This window comes from Ruditapes philippinarum, unplaced genomic scaffold (assembly GCF_026571515.1).
Source record: "Ruditapes philippinarum isolate M1 unplaced genomic scaffold, ASM2657151v2 ctg2898_1_1_1_1, whole genome shotgun sequence".
NCBI classification, from domain to species: Eukaryota; Metazoa; Mollusca; class Bivalvia; order Venerida; family Veneridae; genus Ruditapes; species Ruditapes philippinarum.
In genome coordinates this window covers 19,219-41,369 of record NW_026857691.1, presented here as the reverse complement: position 1 = coordinate 41,369, position 22,151 = coordinate 19,219, and the positions used below count along the sequence as shown (strand labels likewise).

The 22,151-nt window shown below is 34.2% G+C and overlaps 1 protein-coding gene across 1 annotated transcript; it reads right to left on the bottom strand.

The window, feature by feature from the left end:
- Positions 1–2,492: 2,492 nt before the first annotated feature.
- LOC132750602 (uncharacterized) lies at positions 2,493–20,337 on the bottom strand. The gene is made up of 5 exons (XM_060740612.1): positions 20,215–20,337; positions 9,102–9,697; positions 6,800–6,955; positions 5,842–6,073; positions 2,493–5,471 (listed from the first exon to the last, which is right to left on the bottom strand). Exons 2-5 carry the CDS (start codon positions 9,639–9,641, stop codon positions 2,830–2,832), a joined length of 3,570 nt encoding a protein of 1,189 aa, XP_060596595.1. The 5' UTR covers positions 9,642–9,697; positions 20,215–20,337; the 3' UTR covers positions 2,493–2,829.
- Between the last annotated feature and the right edge of the window lie 1,814 nt (positions 20,338–22,151).

Sequence of the window (22,151 nt, the reverse complement as noted above, 5' to 3'; positions counted from 1 at the left end):
TTATTGTTCCTTTATGATAAATAACTATATATTTTTACTTAAAACTAAGATTAAATTGACTTAGGAATAATGTTTATATTGAAACTAGGTACAACGGCTGAGTATCTTTTAAAGATACTTCTTGTTCTATTTTACTTTTTGTTTCTGTTTGCATTCAAATAAGTTACTTGCTTTGTTTTTCTTTACTTTACCTAGGCAGTGATTGCTTAGTTCTTTTTCTCACTTCATCTTTTTCTGTAAGTCATACTTGATACTATTATAATATTATTTAATATAACTTAACAATAATTATATGAACCAAATTGATTTCGTCGGTTCAATGTAATATTTAAAAGTGTTTAAGCAGATAAATTATCTGTACATCTTACTATATTTATGAAACAAAATCCCACTATAAAATCTAATAAAAAATATAATCATTATCTTCTAAATTTTCTTTATTTCAATTCCAAGAACAGCCTTTTAAAACTAAATACACAATCAACTTGATTTCTTGCAAACAGCATTTAAAAACCATTAGTTAAGTACTTTTTCTCAGACAGAAATATATATGGATGAAAGTAAAGCTTATTATTAATTTCTGTATAACAACCTGCTATGAAGTTTTCCATAATTTTTGTTTTTGGTTTCCTTTTGCCCAACTGTTTTATCTCCTTTTCTTTTTCGCTGAACACTGCCGTGGTTGCATTATTACAGTCTTTACATTCGCGTCTACTGTCTAAAACATTATTTTATCTGACAAGTTGCCAAAATAAGAATGGGCTTTAATCCGCTTCAAACACAATGAAAATTGCATGTATCAAAATTGACAGTAAATAACCAAAAAATACTTGCTCATATGTCTGCAAAATTATTGTATTTTTACCATAGGTTTCTCAGTACAAACACAAATTAACTCCAAAATGTTGCTGTAATTTGCAAACTATTAGCGAATGCACAGATGCTGTCACCTACCTATCACAATTTGTTCTTTCAAGTTGTCCTATATATCTAGATATATTCCGGATTCATGCAAGGTTTCCATGTGTCAAAATATTCTTGGTTTTTTTATATCGGTAGAAAATAAATGCATTATAATGAGAATTAACCATTTTCACATTTTCACAGTGGGACCAGGTCAAATTTAACAACAGTGGTCTCGGATGAGATACGATTTGAAACAATGTGTATGAATGTCGACATATGGCTATTTATTTAAGTGCACAAGTGATCGAGCACATCAAGTTTTCATCCTTTTCTCTTAGCCGGTTATCCTTTCCCAGTCATGCTTTAATTCGCCCCCCTCCCCTCCCCCTCCAAGGAAATCGGGATTAAAAAAGAAATTTATCGTCTTAAAACCTCGTGAATACGTCTTTAATATCTTATCTTCTATTATAAATTATTTTAATGTGATCGTTTTGTTTTCTTTCTTATATAACATAATTTTGAAAAGCATAGACTTTTTTTCCTTTTGTTGGCTGATATAAGATAATTTCTTTACTTACTTGTAACCGCAATGCTGGTGATAAAGCATCAAATTTAATTCAATTCTTAAACAAGATTATTAGTGAAAAGAGAAAATATCAAGTAAGTTATCACAGTTAAAGTAAACACTGAAGGTTATCTAAGTCAGTAAAATAAAATAAAAAAAAATGTTGCGTCCTTCAACATTCATCTGTTAAAGACCAAAGGCGCTGAAACTTAGCAGATAATAAATAAATCAACATACAATATAAAACTTGCAAACAATTTTTTTTAAAATATACTCTATCATAGATATTTTTTATTAACTTCAAACAAGACAAAAAAGTCATACATGTAATTGCGCAGGTGAGCTTTTTGAATTACGCGAGACTTGTTTCATTCATGTGGCTGACATTAAATACATATAATATTTTAGAACCAAAAACCTAAGATCATAACACTTTCCTTAATTCATACACAATCTACGCATGGAACTAGTCATCCGTTACGGATGAATGTTTTTTTACACCATGTGCGAAAAGTATCGTAACCAGCCCTTTTGAAATTCGAGAATTATATTTCAAGCCATTTCTATAAGAAACGATTTTGGAAAGTGTTTAGGGCACACGCTTTTTATTTCTTGGGGACCATACGCCGCTTTTCATTGAATGGCACGGAAGTGTCACATTGAAGGTTCCATGATACCCGCCGTATGAACCTGCGGATGTTTCTAAATTCAAAATTTTACCATTTCATGTTTAAATGTTGAATTCTGCTAGAGGGCGTGGACGGTAGTTTGCACTTTACAGTACCGTCCATGAACAGGCTCAATCAAATTGAGCCTGCAACAATTTCAATTTTGGCGTGTTGGGCTTTCTTTAGGGATTCTTATTTTCTCTATTTTTGCGTTACAACTGTCTTTACGATAGCTCTTTTATTCATCTGCAGACTGATACTACTGTGAAAATTGCAGACTGATACTACCGTGAATAATGCATATTCACACGCGATTTACCGAAGGAATTTGTCAAAAAAAGGCAAACAATTCGTAAGGCTTTCGTCACAGGATGACCTGTACAGATATTTTTTAAAGCAACACTTACAAAATGCATATTTTAAATCAAAGTTTATCAAATGATGAACTTTTTGTTCCTATTTTCTGTTGAAGTTGATACAAAATATCAATTTTAACAATGTTCTCTTCTTTTTCATGTCCGTAAAGAACAGTCTACAAAACGCGATTTATGTAATGAAATCTAATATTAAACAAAAAACAACAAAAACTTGCATGTTTTTTTGTCTTACAAGGCAATGAATGGTGAAATGTTTCTGGAAACCCTGCTAATTATCCCAATCTACGCTACTGTTCTGCATACATGAGCCTGCTTATTCGTTTTTCGAGTTAAATGAAAGTCTTGATTTTTCAAAACTTGTAGCCTCAAAATACGTACTTGCTCGAACATAGTTTGTTGCATCTTCCATATCTTTTTTGGCAGCATTATTTTTTGAACAGCTAATCTTGCTGGATAATATAAGTACATTCACTCCTGCAGTTGGTAAACTGTCAACAAATGAACAAAACGATTCAAATGTAAGTGAAATATTCAAACACGTAACCATCTTTATTGATTTTTGATTTTCCTTATTGAGTACAATCAAATTATCACCGAAATCAACATTGAAAAATGAGAGCCGTTCCAAGAAATGTAGCGTTGGAACGGTATCTGTGATAATTTTTATCACATCCAGTGCCATGAAATCTACAAAGACAACTTCTGCTAGTTTTGGGGCATTCTTGATATCTTTAACTACTGTCTGCACAGCATTTCCATTTGAATTGTCTTGTAGGACTAAAAATTCTATGTTTTTATTATTTAACCGTATCTGGTGAGATCCATTTTCATATAAAGACTGCAATCGCATATATTTCAGATCACAGTGTTTTGTAAGATCTAACTTACTTCCATTACACTTATCCAAATGTTCTGAGCATTTGATATTACAAATAAAAAGCTGGGTTAACGCTTCTGTTTTCGAAATAAAGAAAAACATTTCTGAAAGCTCCTCATGTTTAAGAACAATACCAAACAGTGCTAAGGATTTTAGGTTGTCTAAACCAGTAAGAGCCGGAATACCTTTGCAGTAAGCTAAGGACAAACTAACTAAAGATGATTTTGATGAAGATATGCAGTTTTCATATAAGCTCATGTCATCTGTTGGGCTATCTGGATATGAACCTTCCTTTACAACCAGCTTCTTTAGATTTATTAATGAAGCCAACTCTGCGCAATAATGTTCTGTGCTGACGGACTTCAAATGATGCCTGGAGGCCATTATCAAAGGGATCAGCTTTGAATTACTTTCATCGTCGATAAATATATCTGATAAAGGTAAATGAATGGATTCTGTAGTTTCACTTGGACTTTCTTCTAAACATTGTAGTAATAATGTCTGCAAGGCTTTCAAAGCTCCTTGTCCATTTCTCTCTTCCACAAAAACATCGCTTTGAAGATTACAGAAGGGTTTCAGCATAATAAAAAGTTCAAATTTGTAATGAGCTGATTGCCTGTAGGTTTCGACATTCTTATCAGATGAGACAATATTTCGAATATCATTCGAAATCATGTCAATAATTGCAGTGTTCATTCCAGAAAGGAAGATAAAGAAATTTTCATATTTAAGAATATCAAGTACAGATTTTAGTTTCGAAAATATTTGTCTAACTTTACTCATTGGGTTCTTATTCATTGCGATATACAATGCTGCAAAAAACTCTTGATAACTTTTGTGAAGAAATGTTAGTTTCATCAATCGCTTATTTCCTGGACCAATAGCTTTGTTTTTTGACAATATTCCTACAAACAAGGAAAACTGCATCTCTTCATCGATCAGTCCATACCTTTTTCCAACATCTCGTTCAAATACGAGCACTGATTCATTGTCTGAAAAATTGAAAAGCATTCCAAATGCAAGGTGACCAAGTTTGAAAAGAAAGCTTTGAAATTCAGTTAAGAGATCATACTTTGACAAGAAACTGAGTGTTTCGTGTTCCACTTTTCCATTTTCATTTTTTACTCGATTTATCATTGCCTGCTCAGTTTCCTGATTTGTGTTTCTTTCAATTGCCCTTTCAAATAGCATCTGAATGGTGTCACCATAAATAACACATCTTGAAAAGTTTGTACGTTGCTGATCCTGAAACCATAAGGTAATTAGCTGTATCTTTATTATAGGTATCTTTGAAACTTTTCGTATTTGTTTCTGCTTTTCAAAAGACTCCCGATATTCATCAACATTTTTAGTTGCTTGATACTTATTGTTGAGATGGTTTATAACATAGCACGTAAGTTTTTCTGAAGCATTGTTATCAAGTCCTTTCAATTCAATTTGTTGATCTACTTCTCTTGTTTTAAGCCTGTTTGCCTCAATCTTCCATGGCCTTGTTGTTGTCAAATACGTTAAATTTGTTACATATTGTCTGTCAGGAACATTTTTACTCAACGTGCAACATGACGGTTGATGTGTCCATTCATCTAAACCATCAAGAACTATCAAGCATTTTTCTTCATCTAATATCTGATCTATCAGTTCTTGGTCAGCTGCATATTTTAAGTGCTCTTTGATGATTTTCTTGACATGACAGAAATATGATTCCCTAAGAGAAATGAAAAAAAGAAAATCAAAACATTTCATTGACTCAATTTCATTTCTCGAAAAGTTATCATTTTCAGTGCCACCATTCATTGCATGACACCAGCATAAAATCATCCTTTGGCACACCGCTGTTTTACCAATACCAGCATCTCCAGTTATGTATATGTTCTGAACTGGCTCCCCATCTCTACAAAATATATCAGTATATGAATTTACCGCTGAATAACGTGAACAAACTCTGTGGTAATCCACAACTCGCAAGGTTGGCAATACATAGAATGAAAGAAGTGGTGCATCCTCATCTTCAAACAAAGCAGATATTGGAAGTGTGGAGCATTCTTTTTCATACGACTCTTGCAGCTGTTTACGCATCTCTGTTTAAGAAACATAAAATATGTAACCGATAATATATCTCTGTTTAATGAATATGAAATATGCAACCGGTAATCTGTGATATTACATATTCATACATTTTATTTTGATAGCACACACACACACACACACACACACACACACACACACACACACACACGCACGCACGCGCACGCGCACACACCCGCACACGCGCGCACGCATACACACATATATCCGATATAGGTTTGAGGTACAAAAATAGCAAAATCAAGTATTTTGAAGTTTACTTTAAATATTATATTATTTATTATTTAATAGTCCATTACCAATCTGCTTAAAAAGGTTAAAACTAAAAGGTGAAACTTAAATGTACAATGGAAAAGGTCTTACTATGTTTCCGTAATTCCTTGCACTTTTCGGAGATGGATTCTATATATGTTTCTACTGATTTGAAGTCTGTGTTTGGTCTTGATTCTATAAGTTTTACCGCATGTATCATCAGTTTGACTTTTTCTGTTTTTTCAATTTTCCCCTGTACATCGTTTTCCTCTAAGGAGCTAGTGTTCAGGAATGTATATATGTCACTAAGCGAAGTGTGGATGTACCATTTGGAATCTTTAAGCTATCAATTAAAAGAGAAAATAGAATAGTAATCTAAACAAGGTAGGATACTATGTCAACACTCACCTGCAAAATGCTCTGTGTGTGTGTGTGTGTGTGTGTGTGTGTGTGTGTGTGCGCGCGCGTGCGCGTGCGTGCGTGTGTTTGGTTTTTGTCGATTTGAGGATGAAAATGTTTTTATTCAAAAAAATCGTTAAAATATCAAATGTAGCGCACCAAAGATATGTATTTATTTAGTACTTGATACAATTTAAATCGACGTTCAATGTTTTACTGCCTAGTTTAGCCCTGAAACGAGATAAAGGTTTTCTTATTCTAAATGTATCCACTTGGGACTCTCAAACAAAATTTATCTTAAAACATACAGTAACTTACATCAAGTACTAAAGCCAATCTTTGGTGCGCTACATTATTTTTTGATATTCTAGTGATTTCTTAGAATAGAAAATAATTCATCTTCAAGTCGACAGATCAAATTGGAGCACTTTGCAGCTGTGCGATACGTAGTATCCTACCATTGTAAGAGAACAATTAAAATTAGTGAATATCAGATACGAAAACATTCGTTTTAAAAATAATAAATGCATTTTTATCTAAACAAAGCTGGTAACAAAGAGAAACTAGAAGAGATGAATATATATTTCTTTAACTATTCATTTGTTACATTTTCATATATTAATTTATACATATAATCATTATGATTTTAAGTAGCGGTAAACATATTTACCTCTAAAATATTTTTAATTGCATCTTGAGCCTCTTTTGTTTGTGCTATCGGTTGAACCTCAAGACAACTTATCAGGACAGAAAGGATATTTTCAAATTCGTCATCATCAATTTCATACGTGGCTTCGTGTCTTACCTTATTTGAAAATGTTCTTGCCTGTTTTTAATACAAATTAAGAAAAAATTATTTTGCTTTAATGATGAGTAATTTTAAGAAGGGACAAACCTGAATCATGTGGCTATATCATTCATTTACTTAATATACAATGTAGTTCGATGTTATCAAAGTATCACACAAATCCTTACAGTCAATGTGTACATTAACCATTTGTGATTTACGTATCTCAGTTATTTAAGAGTCTCAAACGGTAACGTTTTCAAGATGAAATAAAGGATTTTTTCTCGACTTGTTAAACCATACTATGAATCGAAAAAAAATGATGTACATGTTAAGGGTTACAATTTCGTCTAAATGGATTTCACCACGGAAAAGAAATTGATTTTACCACGTTTTAATGAATTGATTTAAATTCCTGAAAATGTGATGAAAACGTTTGACATAGAAATTAACAAGAGCCATGTCAACATGGCCATCCCCCGCCGAAAGTGTTTGCTCATTGGAAGAATGTATATGTAATAGAGCAGAATAGTTCAATTTTAAGAGGTCTTTTGGTAATTAAAACTGATGGCTGAAGTGATTACAGATTTGAAACCTATGTGAATACTGATGGCTGAAAATAACAAAGGGCAATAACTGAAAAATAATGTAGGGTAGGTTATCATTCTTGTGTGCTGCACCCCTCCTCAGTAAAATCTATCCACCTTTGAAGTTTTAAGTTGATACCTCGAATACTTTTGAGATAAGCTCCGGACAAAATAGTATGAAAAGGAACAAAGGGCAATAACTAAAAATTTATATAGGGAAGAGTTATCATTCATGCGCACAGCATTCCTCCTCAATAAGATCTATCCACCTATGACATTTCATGTTGACATCTCAAACACTTTTGAGTTATGCTCCACTCAGGTGAAAAATTAAGTATGAAAAATAACAAAGGGCAATAACTCAAAAATTATGAAAGGTAGAGTTATCATTCTTGTGCAATGCACACCTCCTGAGTGAGATCTATCCACCTATGAAGTTTCACGTTGATATCTCAAAGGCCTTTTGAGTTATGCTCTGGACAAAAATTAATTTTGAAAAATAACAAAGGGCGTTAACTCAAAAATTATGCAGGGTAAAATTATCATTCTTGTGCACTGCACTCCTCCTCAACCTCAATGAGATCAATCCACCTATGAAGTTTCAAGTTGATACCTCAAATACTTTTTGAGATAAGCTCCGGACAAAAAAGTATGAAAAATAACAAAGGGCAATCACTCAAAAATTGTATAGGGAAGAGTTATCATTCTTGCGCACAGCATTCCTCCTCAATAAGATCTATCCACCTATGACATTTCATGTTGACATCTCAAACACGTTTTGAGTTATGCTCCACTCAGGTGAATCATTAAGTATGAAAAATAACAAAGGGCAATAACTCAAAAATTATGAAAGGTAGAGTAATCAATCTTGTGCACTGCACACCTCCTGAGTGAGATCTATCCACCTATGAAGTTTCATGTTGATATCTCAAAGGCTTTTTGAGTTATGCTCTGGACAAAAATTAATTTTGAAAAATAACAAACGCTAATAACTCAAAAATTATGCAGGGTAGAGTTATTATTCTTGTGCACTGCACTCCTCCTTAATGAGATCTATCCACCTATGAAGTTTTAAGTTGATACCTCAAATACATTTTGAGATATGCTCCGGACAAAAATGTCGGACGGAAGGACGGACGGACGGAAGGACGGACGGAGACTATTTCTATATCTCCCGCCGCCTTTTCGGCGGGGGATAATAAGCACACTAAAATCAAGATATCACATGCCGAAAGCTAAATATAATGAAATTTACAACAAATAGATAGGCTTAGTAGTTTAGCAATATTTATTAGTGCATTTGGTTTAGAGAAGAATATCGAACTAGCTTTGAGCTTTATGCACAAAATCGACTTTCTTTCAATAAACATTGAATATAGACAACATTTTCTTTTCGATAAAAATCCGAAATGACCAAACACAAATATATCATTTGAGTTTCGGGCAAATATATCACAGCCGTGTTTCATATTCGATCTGAGATATATACGGCTTAACAATGACAAACAATATTTTATTAACCGTAAAAGACATTAATAAAACAAAACAAAAATCAGTTAAAAACTTACAGTTTGTTTGGAACATATATAAATATATACCTTTTGAAATATTTTGTCTGGGTGTTTCGGATCAGCTGAAAGTTTTCGGGCAAAAATCTTGTTATTCAATATTACACTTAAAACACCATTTAAATCTGTCTCCTCTATTGTCCTTTTGGTGCTGTATCCATGTTCTGGCATGTAACACTTGGCTAATTGCCAAGGATCACTGCACCATTGCCTTGCATCAGTGTTATTCCATGAAGGTGCTTTGTGTTTGTGAGCTTTCCTTATTTCAAATAGGAATGAATTGCAAAGACCTTTCTTCGGACAATACGTATGTTGGCAACTTTTTCGTTTACATTTCTCACATTCTTTGTCAGAAACAATAGCATTTGTTGAGCAGTCTGAACACATAGTGTCTAGTTCTAAATCAAGTTGTTTCAAAATACTGATGTATGTGTCCCTTTGAAAACTATTGATTTCATCAGATACAAATCTTTTAAGACCATTTCGTGTGTACATTAAGGCTAGATTCGACTTCAACCAGTTGTGGAAGTTCTTTTTCGATGGCTTGGACTCCATTCTGCATGTCGCCATAGCAATGACTGTATTGGTTACTAGTATGCTGTATTACACATCTTGTCTTTGAAATGCTACAAATATAATTTAAAAAAATAAGAACAGAGATGAAAGGGCAAGGCGACGTTCACAGAACGAAGCTTCAGAAAGAACCAAGCCACACTGACAGGGCACCCAGATTGCACCGAACCGAAATGGGAAACGGCACAAGGACGGAGGAAGGAGGAGAGTTACATACCAATCATTATTACAATTAACACTTTAGTAAGAGAAATGATAAAAACAAAAAGGGATGATGCGGAAATTTTAGGGACAAGGTAGGGTATCGGAAAAAGAGAGAGGCACAACATGAAAAATCAGGGACAGTTGCTGGCGACAAAAAGCAAGACAGGACATTACAGAACGCGTAACCATACAAAACATGTACACAAGACATACATATGAAAGAATACAAATGGATACCGCGTTGGAACGGTAAGTAGTAACAACACTGCTCGCGACATTAAACTGTTTAAGGCGCCAAACCTCACTCGTATGGGGCCGTCACACCATGACGTTCTGGTTAGCGTTCTATGGCGTTTTGGGAAACGTTGTAAGTCGCCCATGGTTGCTAGGATAGCGCCAGAAGAACGTTGTGTAAACGCCAGTGAACGTCTGTAATCGCCGGGAATCGGCGTAGAACGCTGGTCCGGAAAAAAAGTTTTGAACATGCACAAAAGTTCTCACTCAGACCAGCGTTCTTCAACGTTTAAATTTCAAACGCTGAAGAACGTTTAAGAACGTTCATGGAACGTTTTACTAACTTTCACTGAGCGTTGCACACGTTCGTCTATCGGTAGTCAGCCGTTACTCAATCGCTACTTGGTTGTTACTAATTGTTTGCTTTGCAGTGAACGACTCACTGGCGACTCTCAGACGACCTGTCAACGACCGCTGAACGGTCTTCAAGCGCACAAAACGTGTGACTAAAGGTAAAAAAACGTCCTTTTTGCGTCCATTGAGCGTCATTTGTGCGTCATTCGACCGTTTCACGAACGACTATGCATATGTAAAAAGCAAGGTTCATTTGACTTTGGGCTATCGTAGAGAATACCTACTATGAAAGATCCTGAAAGGTTAAGTAGGCTATATATGTTTGCTATGGCTAAGCATCAAGTAGATGTACTGAATTTTAACATAGCTGATCATATCGAGGGAAATCATCCGCAGAGAAGACCCCAGACATTCATCCACAGAGAAGAAGACCCCGACAATGACGACAGTGTTGGACTAAATCATAAATATAAAGAAGTCAAGGATTTGGAAATACAAAGTGTAGCTGGTAGAAGTCCTCATCCCAATCTTTTTTCCTTGTTGTCATGATGCTGACTATTCAAACACACAACAGCTATGAAATTTCCAGCGTTCTGTACCCGTTTAGCCGTAAAAATCAACACGCTATCCAGACGCTATTGTGTCGTTATTGACGCGTTAGTCACACGCTCACAACGCTCGTCAGGCGTTGACAAATATTTCGTCCCGCGCCAGTGGCACGTTAGCACACGCTTATGGGTTTCAGACGTATTCTACTTCGTCGCTGTTACACATTTCTCGTGCGTTAGAAACACGCTAGTTATACGTAAGACGCACGTTAATCACACGCTAGATGTGTCAATTTCATTTAAGAACGTATAAATTGAACGATTGAAACGTTCAGAGAGCGTTGACCAGAACCTCATGGTGTGACAGACTCATAGTCCCAATATATTCCTATATGATGAGATTGTGTTAATAACATGAATCTTGGGAATTTGTAAAACAATTGTCATAGTAACATTAGAGAAAAATAAAACATAATAATGATACAAAGAGATACAACCAACTGACCATAACCAAAGTACTCGATGGCTTAAAAGAAGGCAGTGCAACAAGAATATTGACCCCTTTCTGTTATTCAATGACCCACTAACGCGTGAAAAATTGAACCCCTTGAAAAGTGATCATGTGTTCCATTAAATGATGGCTCGTTGAAAATTTTTCAACGGATTTTGATCAATTTCTAACCCCTTCCCGTAATTTAATGACCCTCTCACGCTTGAAAAAATGATCCCCGGTGGAAAAACAATCAACTATACATAGGCCATTCTCACACATTTATAAGTGGTCAAAATAATTTTGCCAAACATGCCTTTATATGGTCATACCCATGAAATAGTTATAATGAATATTTATTCAATTTATTCAAGTGAACTAGGCGCTATTAACAATTTGTCAATCCACCGGCAATAACTGATAATGGACAGCTTTTTGGTTTTTATGTAGTAAACTATAACATGTATAATATTACGTTGCATGAAGAATAAATGTATACAAATTATTTACGTTTTTCCGCTTTTAAAGGGAGTCCCCTGCTAGTATTAGTAATTAAAGTGACTGCCTTCTACTGTTAAAATGTTTAAAAGTTAAAACCCATATTATATCCTCTTAAAATGAAAATTAACTCAAAGATTTACAACAAGCATACGTTTATGTACTCGTTTTTCAATCTCTCATAAAGGACCATGCGTTCATAGTACAGTACAATTTTTGTATCTTCTGTTCTGATCAGGGTAAGTTACCATTGCTAGAAGTGTAGTGTGTCAGCAACGGTTACGTCCCCTGATCAAGAGTAGCAAGGTGCAAGCAGACGTAAACTATTTATTGGTATGAGATGAGAAACTGTTGACTTTATACACGAATGTATGTAGTAGAATTAGAAAACAAGCTATCAATTAAATAAACTTTTATTACGTTCAGCATACCTATGGCCTAATTGTGAAAATGTTAACATATCGGTTATGATAATATTTCTTAAAACCATGGCTAGCATACCATATATTTAAGTAACTATAGTATTGTTAATGACAGAAATGTTTAAATCCAAAAAAAAAGTTATAATGTCTGATTGTTTTATTCAATTCAAGTTCACTTTGATATATCTTAGTAACCATGTGATCAAAATAAGGATTATTCACATTAAGAATATCGTTTTGATAGTGTAAAGTATACATGCATGTATAACTGCCTGACGTGAATCAGGAGAGAGACTTAACATAATATTTTCTCGTAGCAATGTTAAAAATAAGCTGGCATTAGTAAATGCGTACTTTAAGCAGATTAAGAAGACGAATTATTTTTGTCCTTTAAGTTAAGTTTAGGTCTAATGTTAAAAGAGAAAATTAATTTCTTGCCAGAAATTTAAGTATATATCTAATTGTCAATGATTTGTTTAAAAATTCAAAATTTATTTCAACAACTCTCACAATAATGTATCCATTTAACTTTAGCATTACATTGACATATCTTTATCTCAAGCTTACTTAAATGACTATAAATAATATGTAGTCTTATTGCAAAGATTATAAATGCATTGGGTTTTTTTTGTTGTTGTGTATTTTTTTTTTTATCATTATTTTTTTTCTCATTTTTTTCAATGATCACATATCAATCTGCCTTGTACAAAACATTCAATAAAGACATAAGTGTATAGATTGAAATGCTTTATAACAATTTCAATTCTTTGAGACAGAGAAAATCTATCTATGTTTAGCTACATTTAGGAGTAATTATTATTTTTGTGCCCCAATTACTGGGGGGGGGGGGCATTTAGATTTACCCTTGTCCGTCCGTCCGTCCATCCGTCCGTCCTTCCCTCTGTCCGTCCGTTCTCTTTTTGTGTCGCAGGTAGCTCAAAAAGTATTTGACCTAGAGTCATGAAACCTTACAGGAATGTTGATCAGCATGTGAAGTTGTGCACCTGGGTATTTTCATGTGGATATATTTAGTATTTTTAGAGTTATTGCCCTTGACTTAGTAAAAATTTGCAATTTTCAACTTGTGTCGGACGTAACTCAAAAATATTTGACCCAGAGTCATGAAACCTTACAGGTATGTTGATCAGCATGTGTAGTTGTGCACCTGGGTATTTTTCTGTGGATATATTTAATTTTTTTAAGGTTATTGCACTTGAATTAGTAAAAATTTGCAATTTTCAACTTGTGTCGCACATAACACAAAAAATATCTGACCTAGAGTCATGAAACCTTACAGGAATGTTGATCAGCATGTGTAGTTGTGCACCTGGGTATTTTTGTGTGGATATATTTAGTATTTTTAGTGTAATTGCCCATGAATTAGTAAAAAAATTCCAATTTTCAACTTGTGTCGCATGCAACTAAAAGGTATTTGACCTAGAGTCATGAAACCTTACAAGAATGTTGCTCAGCATGTGTAGTTGTGCACCTGGGTATTTTCTTGTGGATATATTAAGTATTTTTAGAGTACTTGCCATTGACTTAGTAAAAATTTCCAATTTTCAACTTGTGTCGCACGTAACTCAAAAAATATTTGACCCAGAGTCATGAAACCTTACAAGAATGTTGATCAGCAAGTGTAGTTGTGCACCTGGGTATTTTTGTGAGGATATATTTATTTTTTTAGAGTAATTGCCCTTGAATTAGTAAAAATTTGCAATTTTCAACTTGTGTCGCACATAACACAAAAAATATTTGACCTAGAGTCATGAAACCTTTCAGGAATGTTGATCAGCATATGTAGTTGTGCACCTGGGTATTTTTGTGTGGATATATTTAGTATTTGAAGAGTTATTGCCCTTGAATTAGTAAAAAAAAATCCAATTTTCAACTTGTGTCGCATGCAACTAAAAAGTATTTGACCTAGAGTCGTGACACCTTACAAGAATGTTGCTCAGCATGTGTAGTTGTGCACCTGTGTATTTTCTTGTGGATATATTTAGTATTTTTAGAGTTCTTGCCCTTGACGTAGTAAAAATTTCCAATTTTCAACTTGTGTCGCACGTAACTAAAAAAGTAATTGATCTAGAGTCATGAAAACTTACAAGAATGTTGCTCAGCATGTGTAGTTGTGCACCTTGGTATTTTTGTGTGGATATATTTAGTATTTTTAGAGTTCTTGCCCTTGGCCTTATAAAAAATTTCAATTTTCAACTTGTGTGGCACGTATCTCAAAAAATATTTGACCTAGAGTCATGAAACCTTACAGGAATGTTGATCAGTATGTGTAGTTATGCACCTGGGTATTTTTGTGGATATATTTAGTATTTACAGAGTTATTGCCCTTGAATTAGTAAAAAATTTGCAATTTTCAACGTGACTCAAAAAATATTTGACCTGTAGGCCTTAAAGTTTACAAGAATGTTGGTCAGCATGTGTACTTATGCACCTTGGGGTTTTCTTGTGGATGTATTCAGTATTTGTAGTATTTGCCCTTTACTTAATAAAAGATTTTTAGTTTTCAACTTGGGCACATGTAGCCAAAAAAGAAATTTGACCTAGAGACATAAGATTGACAAATTGGTGGAGTGTGGGGGTACCCGTGTCCTATGGACACATTTCTAGTTTTCAATTTATTCAATCGGGAACTGATATTTTAGTTGACTTACTTCGGCAAACATAAAGCATTTATTATAATCGAAAAGAAGACAATTTCCATTTAGAGCCGTCAATGTAATTTTATATAGTTTTACAGCTTCATTATTTTTCAAATGCCACCTATCATCCACGCCCCCTGGTACCGGTTAAAGTAGAACTCAACATTCTAAGATGAAAATGGTGTTAAATTTAGAACTAAAATACATCTGTGCATAAAGTAAATTCATAACTTTACTGTAAAAAACTTGTCTGAATTATATACTGTTTAAACGCAATAAATACAAATAGTACACAATTAAGACAAGCAAATCATTGACAGCTAGGGGATTGACTTTATCGTTGGAAACAAATGACGCAGAAGCAATCAATACGACAGGATAGTTTAACACGCTTTAATGGCAACACATGTCTGTCGGTGAATATCGGGTTGTACAGAAATTATTGATCCAAATTTATTGAAGCTTTGTCTGAAATGATTAAGCTAGTTTAAATTTGCAGTATTTACAGAAACGATCCGAGTAATGATCCGTTTTTACATGTAAAATGACAAGCAATTGGTCAGGGCTGGGAATCAAAACTGCGTCGTATCCTACAAAATGTAAACAAATGCCTCCATCTTGGAACGAAAAATGTATGTTTTTGTTCATAACTCTTTTTGTTGGAAATGACTGAAAACCAGATATATGTATTAACACGCTACACTAATTTCCGCTTCGTTCGGTATATGTTGCTTGCACAACTATTTTGTAAAACAAAAGTTATAGCGAACTTGCAACTCGAAGCAGAGCAGAATTTTTATGAAATTGTGTGGATACGACGCAGTTCATATTGCTTTATCTATCGTTTTTTCCTTCAAATCAATTATATACTCGTTTTCAGAGTTCACCATAAACTTCAAAACATTATTTTGCATCATTTACTAAACTTTCATTAAAAAGAGATGTTTATTTTGCAAGAAAATAATTATTTTTACGAAATGATACGACGCAGTTGAAAATAAAATATGATACGACGCAGTTGTATTTTCATTGCAGGCTGCATATAGGTTAAACTATTTAAATTATGTGCTAGGTATGCTAATAACGTCCAACAACATTTTTTGTTTACAACTTAAGTCAAAAGCAGAGGTCACTCATTGGTTCCATAAAAATGGATTTATGTAATACAATTCTATCAAGGCTGCATTTTTCGGTCGCATTTTAGTACCTATCATAAGCATCTACAAATTCCGAAAAGCTGTATCAAATGCAATATACATTGAAACACGTGATCGCACACCCATAAGAGAACGTGTTCCAGTGTTGCCTAAAATTGTTCCCGTGAGTTCGAAATGGGAGTGATTACTATTTTTGATACAAAATTCAATATTCCAGTGTAACCTCTCCTGGACCCTGTATTAATTTTGTATTATTTTTTTAACAAGGGTGCCATAGTCACAAAATACGCCCGTTTACGAAAGCTTTAGATGGAGATGGGGGCATTATGGATAATTGTTATCTAGCAAGCAAGTTTTTATTCTTGGCACTGTGTTGTTAAATGAACCTTAAAACAAATCAGTAGGGAAGATATGCACAGGATGTGTGACCTTGACCTTGGTCGCAGGGACCTGAATTTTATGCAAGGCACTCAGCCTCACAATGATGAACATTTGTGCCAAGTTATATTGAAATCCCTCTATGCATGTAGAAGTTTTGCTTCAGACAAGCGTTTTTCTATGAGCTCTAACTGTGACCTTCACCTTTGACCTAGAGACTTGGTTCATGTGCAGGGCACTACGTCTCATGGTGGTGAACAATTCTATAAAGTAACATTAAAATTCCTCCATGCATGTAGAAAATATGCTCCGGACAACATCTGGATATTTAATCATCTCCAGTGACCTTGACCTTGCAAATATTAACCTAAATTAAATGTGTCACACCTGTAGTCATGATAGTTACCATTTGTGCTACAATCCATCAATAAATGATGACTAAAATTAATGGTCCCTATACACATCTTCAAATTTTTATCTGAACTTTGACCTCTATGTGTAACCTTGACTTTGGTCGCAGGGATCTGAATTTTGCATGCGACACTCAGCCTCACAATGGTGAACATTTGTGCCAAGTTATATTGAAATCCCCCTATGAATGTAGAAGTTTTGCTCCGGACAAGCGTTTTTCAATGAGCTCTATGTGTGACCTTGACCTTTGACCTGGAGACCTGGATCATGCATGGAGCAATACATATCATGGTGGTGAACATTTCCATAAAGTATTATAAAAATTCTTCCATACATGTAGGAGATATGCTCTAGACAAAATCTGGATATTTCACCATCTTAAGTGACCTTGACCTTGCATATATTGACCTAAAGTACATGTGTCACAGCCGTAGTCATGATAATGACCATTTGTGTTACAATCCCTCAATAAATGATGATTAAATCGTCCCTATACACATCTTCATATTTTTTTTATCTAAACTTTGACCTCTATGTGTGACCTTGACCTTGGCTGCAGGGACCTGAATTTTGTGCGCGACACTCCGCCTCACAATGGTGAACATTTGTGCCAAGTAATATTGAAATCCCTCTATGCATGTGGAAGTTTTGCTCCGGACAAGCGTTTTTCAATGAGCTCTAAGTGTGACCTTCATCTTTGACCTAGAGACCTAGTTCATGTGCGTGACATGGCTTCTCATAATGGTGAACATTTCTATGAAATTTCATTAAAATCCCTCCATGCGTGTAGGAGATATGCTCCGGACAAAATCTGGATATTTCATGATCTTTAGTGACCTTGACCTTGTATATATTGACCTAATTTATATGTATCACAGCCATAGTCTTGATAATGACCATTTGTGTTACAATCCCTCAATAAATGATGGACTAAATGGTCCATATACACATCTTCATATTTTTATCTGAACTTTGACCTCTATGTGTGACCTTGACCTTGGCCGCAAGGACCTGAATCTTGCGCGCGACACTCCGCCTCACAATGGTGAACATTTGTGCCAAGTAATATTGAAATCCCTCTATACATGTGGAAGTTTTGCTCCGGACAAGCATTTTTCAATGAGCTCTAAGTGTGACCTTGACCTTTGACCTAGAGACCTGGTTCATGTGCGCGACACTGCTCATCATAGTGGTGAACATTTCTATGAAGTTTCATTAAAATCCCTCCATACATGTAGGAGATATGCTCCGGACAAAATTGGACGCCGACCGCCCGCCCGCCCGACCGCCCGCCCGCCAGGGGCGTTCCCATAATACGTCCCGTTTTTCAAACGGGCGTATACAAAAGAGAAAGAATTACAAATTTTGAAAAGGTCTCTGGCTATTGGAAGAGAGCTATGCGCAAATTGCATGCCTACCTTTGTTACTTGTAATTAGCAATAATTTTTGTCAATTCCGTTATTACTTATGTCTTTTACGTGCCGATTTTATTGTATTCATTTTCTAAATAATCGGTGAGAACAGATGAGCTTTATTATTTGAAACTGAATATTAAATTTTTAAAATTATATCATAAATGGTTAAGCTACAATATATTTTTGCAAGTAGGTTATGCGTTCCGTTTAGTCATTTTATGTTCAGCGCCGCGGAACTTTACCGCTGATTTTGTCGTATTGCATTTCTTTATCGCCGATGAGGAAAGGTCTACGGAATGTATTTTCTATATTTGCACTTAAGTACCATTCTTCTAAATTAAAAAACTTTAAATTTTCAAAATCGAGCTACATATGATACAAATACAAATTATTTTGTAAAGAAGGTGTCCGTTTTGCAAAGGTATTTTACGCTGTGCACAGATAAATTTGATACAGACATAGTCAGACATGATCTTTCAACAGTATTGAAGAAGTTTACACAATATTGAACAGAAAATTAAGGTCAGATTATCGCATCGAATTTTTTCAACAGACCAGACACGTGGCATCTTAACATACCTTCATACTAAAGTGTGATTTTTATTTGATAATGAATTGCCTGAAAACTTAAACAAAAGTTTTCAGAAAATGACTTCACAGAGGATTACCCCTTGTTTACATTGAAAATTTCTTTGCTAGGCATACCGAAATAAGAAATTTAAATGTTATTCTCTTTATAATTAATTTAAATATTTATAATTTTAAAACTTCACGCCAGAAGTTAATAAAAAGCTGCTTATTTGTACAGCTGACGTTAACAAATTTTGTTGAAAAAACAAATCAGACAGGTGTGTCCGACCGAGGCCGAGCTGTTTATGTTTACTGAATTCAAATCACTTGAACTGAACTGCTATGATTTCGAAAACGACCAGGGACTTTTTATTCTTTCGTGTGGAAAACCTATCAAGCTAGTTGCAAAATGTCGATGGTTCTCTGCAGGTGCAACATTTTGCCTGAAATAATGCACAAAGGCGCACCTGAGGTCCTCGCTCCTAGTAAAGCTAATGTGTAGAGTGAAAGTTTGAAAACAAACCACAAAAAGCAGTCATTACCCAGAACATGCAGAACAACAGTTAACTTAGAGCGTAGCTATAGCCAAAATGAATTCAAGTTAATAGATTTCTACATTTTTTTGCGAAAAAAAATAATATTGAACATACAGGAAAATATAAGAAATTATTTCAGATATTATGATCAATTAGGTAACATGTTCATGTTTAACTGAAAAGTAGCTTCCGCAATGTAAACTTTCAAATTAAATGTTACACATATCTGGTTTTCAGTCATTTTCAACAAAAAAAGTTATGAACAAAAACATATGTTTTTCGTTCCAAGATGGCGGTGTTTGTTTACATTTTGTAGGATACGACGCAGTTTTGATTCCCAGCCCTGAATACTGTCTTACAAACATTTGTCTGCATGTTATACTACTCAAAAACGTTTATATGAGCCGGTTCAATTAAAATGAACATGTATTTCGTACAATTTTGGGCATTATTTAAGGTTTCCATTTAACCATTTCAATGTCGAAAGTTTTAACACGTTATTAATCGTCATATGATATTGTTTAATTATATCAAATACTACACTTTAATGTAGTCATGTACAACGAAGCATTACACATTCATAAAGCAACATCTTTAAAAGTAATAAAATATATTGATCTACTTTAATTTAGTTTCATATACAACAAATTACATATATAAAACTTTATCAAAATCAAGTTATAACCAAAAACTTACCTTTATGTTGAGTGTATACTTTTGTTATGGGCACACGTGTATTATAACGTACGTTATATGCTTAAATTTTCTAAAATGTCACTTTATAAATAAATATGGCCGCCATGCCTGAACGCCTATCTTGCAAACAGTACGAATAATATCATGATCAATAATGAAACTGAGTACGCATGTTTAACATTACATGTTTATTGACCTCTATTTCATACTCTCTAAACATGCATTCCAGGTACAATGTTATCACATCCATTAAAAGATTCAAAAATCATTTATGTAATTATATATAAATATTAAGTATTGTGTTGAATATTTATTTCTAATCGAAATAATTTTATAGACTTTACACTGCTACACATATTTAAGTCCATCCTCTTAGAATAGAAAATGATGAATATTGTATGTTTAAAATACCATGTACATTTGTAATTGTATTATATGTAAAAGTATGGAAGCCTTGGAGGGTCACTTTTGAGTTTCGACTTACGGATATTTTACTTTTGACTTTCGACTTTTGACTTTTGATTTGTGACTTACGTCTTATGACTTTTGGCTAACCCATTTTACACGTGCCCTAGAAGCTGAAAGCAGCAACTTTGGTTTCAGGTATGTTTTGAAACGTTTTAAATAATTTCATGCAGATTTGTCATGGAGGAGAGGATGTGTTAAGGAGGGAATTTAATATTATTTGATATAATCCCATAGTGGTAACATATCACAGACTTAATTCCACAAGTGTGACTGTGTGTTTTGTACAATCTTCTATGTTCTAAATATGTTCATAATATTAGTGCTTATACATTTTTGTCCTCATCACAAAATCTGTCCATGAGTAACAAACAAATAACTGTTTTACAAGTAGACAGGGAATACAAGTTTTACGTCTTAAAATGGCATGGTGCACAGTATTAAACATGTATCGCAATTCAGCATTTTAGTGAGCTAACACGGAATTAGTAAAGAACGGCAAGTGCTATGTTCATACACACAAGTTAACTAAAAATTGTAATCGAGCACCATTTGAATTTAGCATCAATGTCTAATTTTGTTGTATATTCTAACAATTGAGAAAAGAACACTTAAGAATAAACGTAGATATAAAACCAGTCAGAACAAAATATCCTACCAGCATTTAAAATACTTTTTTGCACCTATCAATCTTTAAAAAACGGAGCTTAGAGATTTACCCATTTTATATACTATGAATGTATAAAGATTTAGATAAAAGATAAACTCTTATTTCAGACACAACTACTGGACAAAAGGTAACGAGGATGAAAACCTTGATGTTGATCTGTTTCTTCATCATTATACTGTTCAGCATTACCAAAGCTACCGTGCCAAGAGACCTACCCTCAACATCTATAACAAACAAAACTCTGCTGATAATAGAGTACTTTCTGGTAGAGCATGGCATAACGCCGTCATTAAGTACAGTGAATAGACTTTTTAAACGCTTGAATTTAAAACGGCGTAATGGAATATATACTCCTTTTGAGTTATAAACAGAGAAATACAAACAAATGGACAACGCATAGAATTTCGTACAATATGGCGTAGGTTAATGCTGAATTACCACATATACGTCAAGGGAGACGACGTCATTGGGAAATAATGAGAGCGCTTGATCCGGATGGTATTGAGATGCGGAAAGCTCATCGCTTATGCCGACGCGTATACTACGCCATGACATAATGGACGGTTTCATAAGGATTTTATATCCATGGTGCTGTGAAATGGGTATAGTAGAAAAAATAACATGGTTAGAAAGTTTCTGACTCAAATAACGACCCACACCTTATTGCAAGATTCTTTGGAAACACATTTAATGAACATTATCAAGTCCCCCTCACCCCAATTACTAGGTTGTCATGTCGGTACGGAAAACTGCATTGCTTTACTATTGTAGAAATACTTCAGACACGATTCTACAGATCCGA

Coding starts and splice junctions, on each gene's coding strand:
- LOC132750602 (XM_060740612.1), bottom strand. CDS start 9,641: ATGGCGACATGCAGAATGGAGTCCAAGCCATCGAAAAAGAACTTCCAC. Junction 6,956..9,101: donor CAGACAAAATATTTCAAAAG/GTATATATTTAT, acceptor TATTAAAAACAG/GCAAGAACATTTTCAAATAA. Junction 6,074..6,799: donor CAATTAAAAATATTTTAGAG/GTAAATATGTTT, acceptor TTTAATTGATAG/CTTAAAGATTCCAAATGGTA.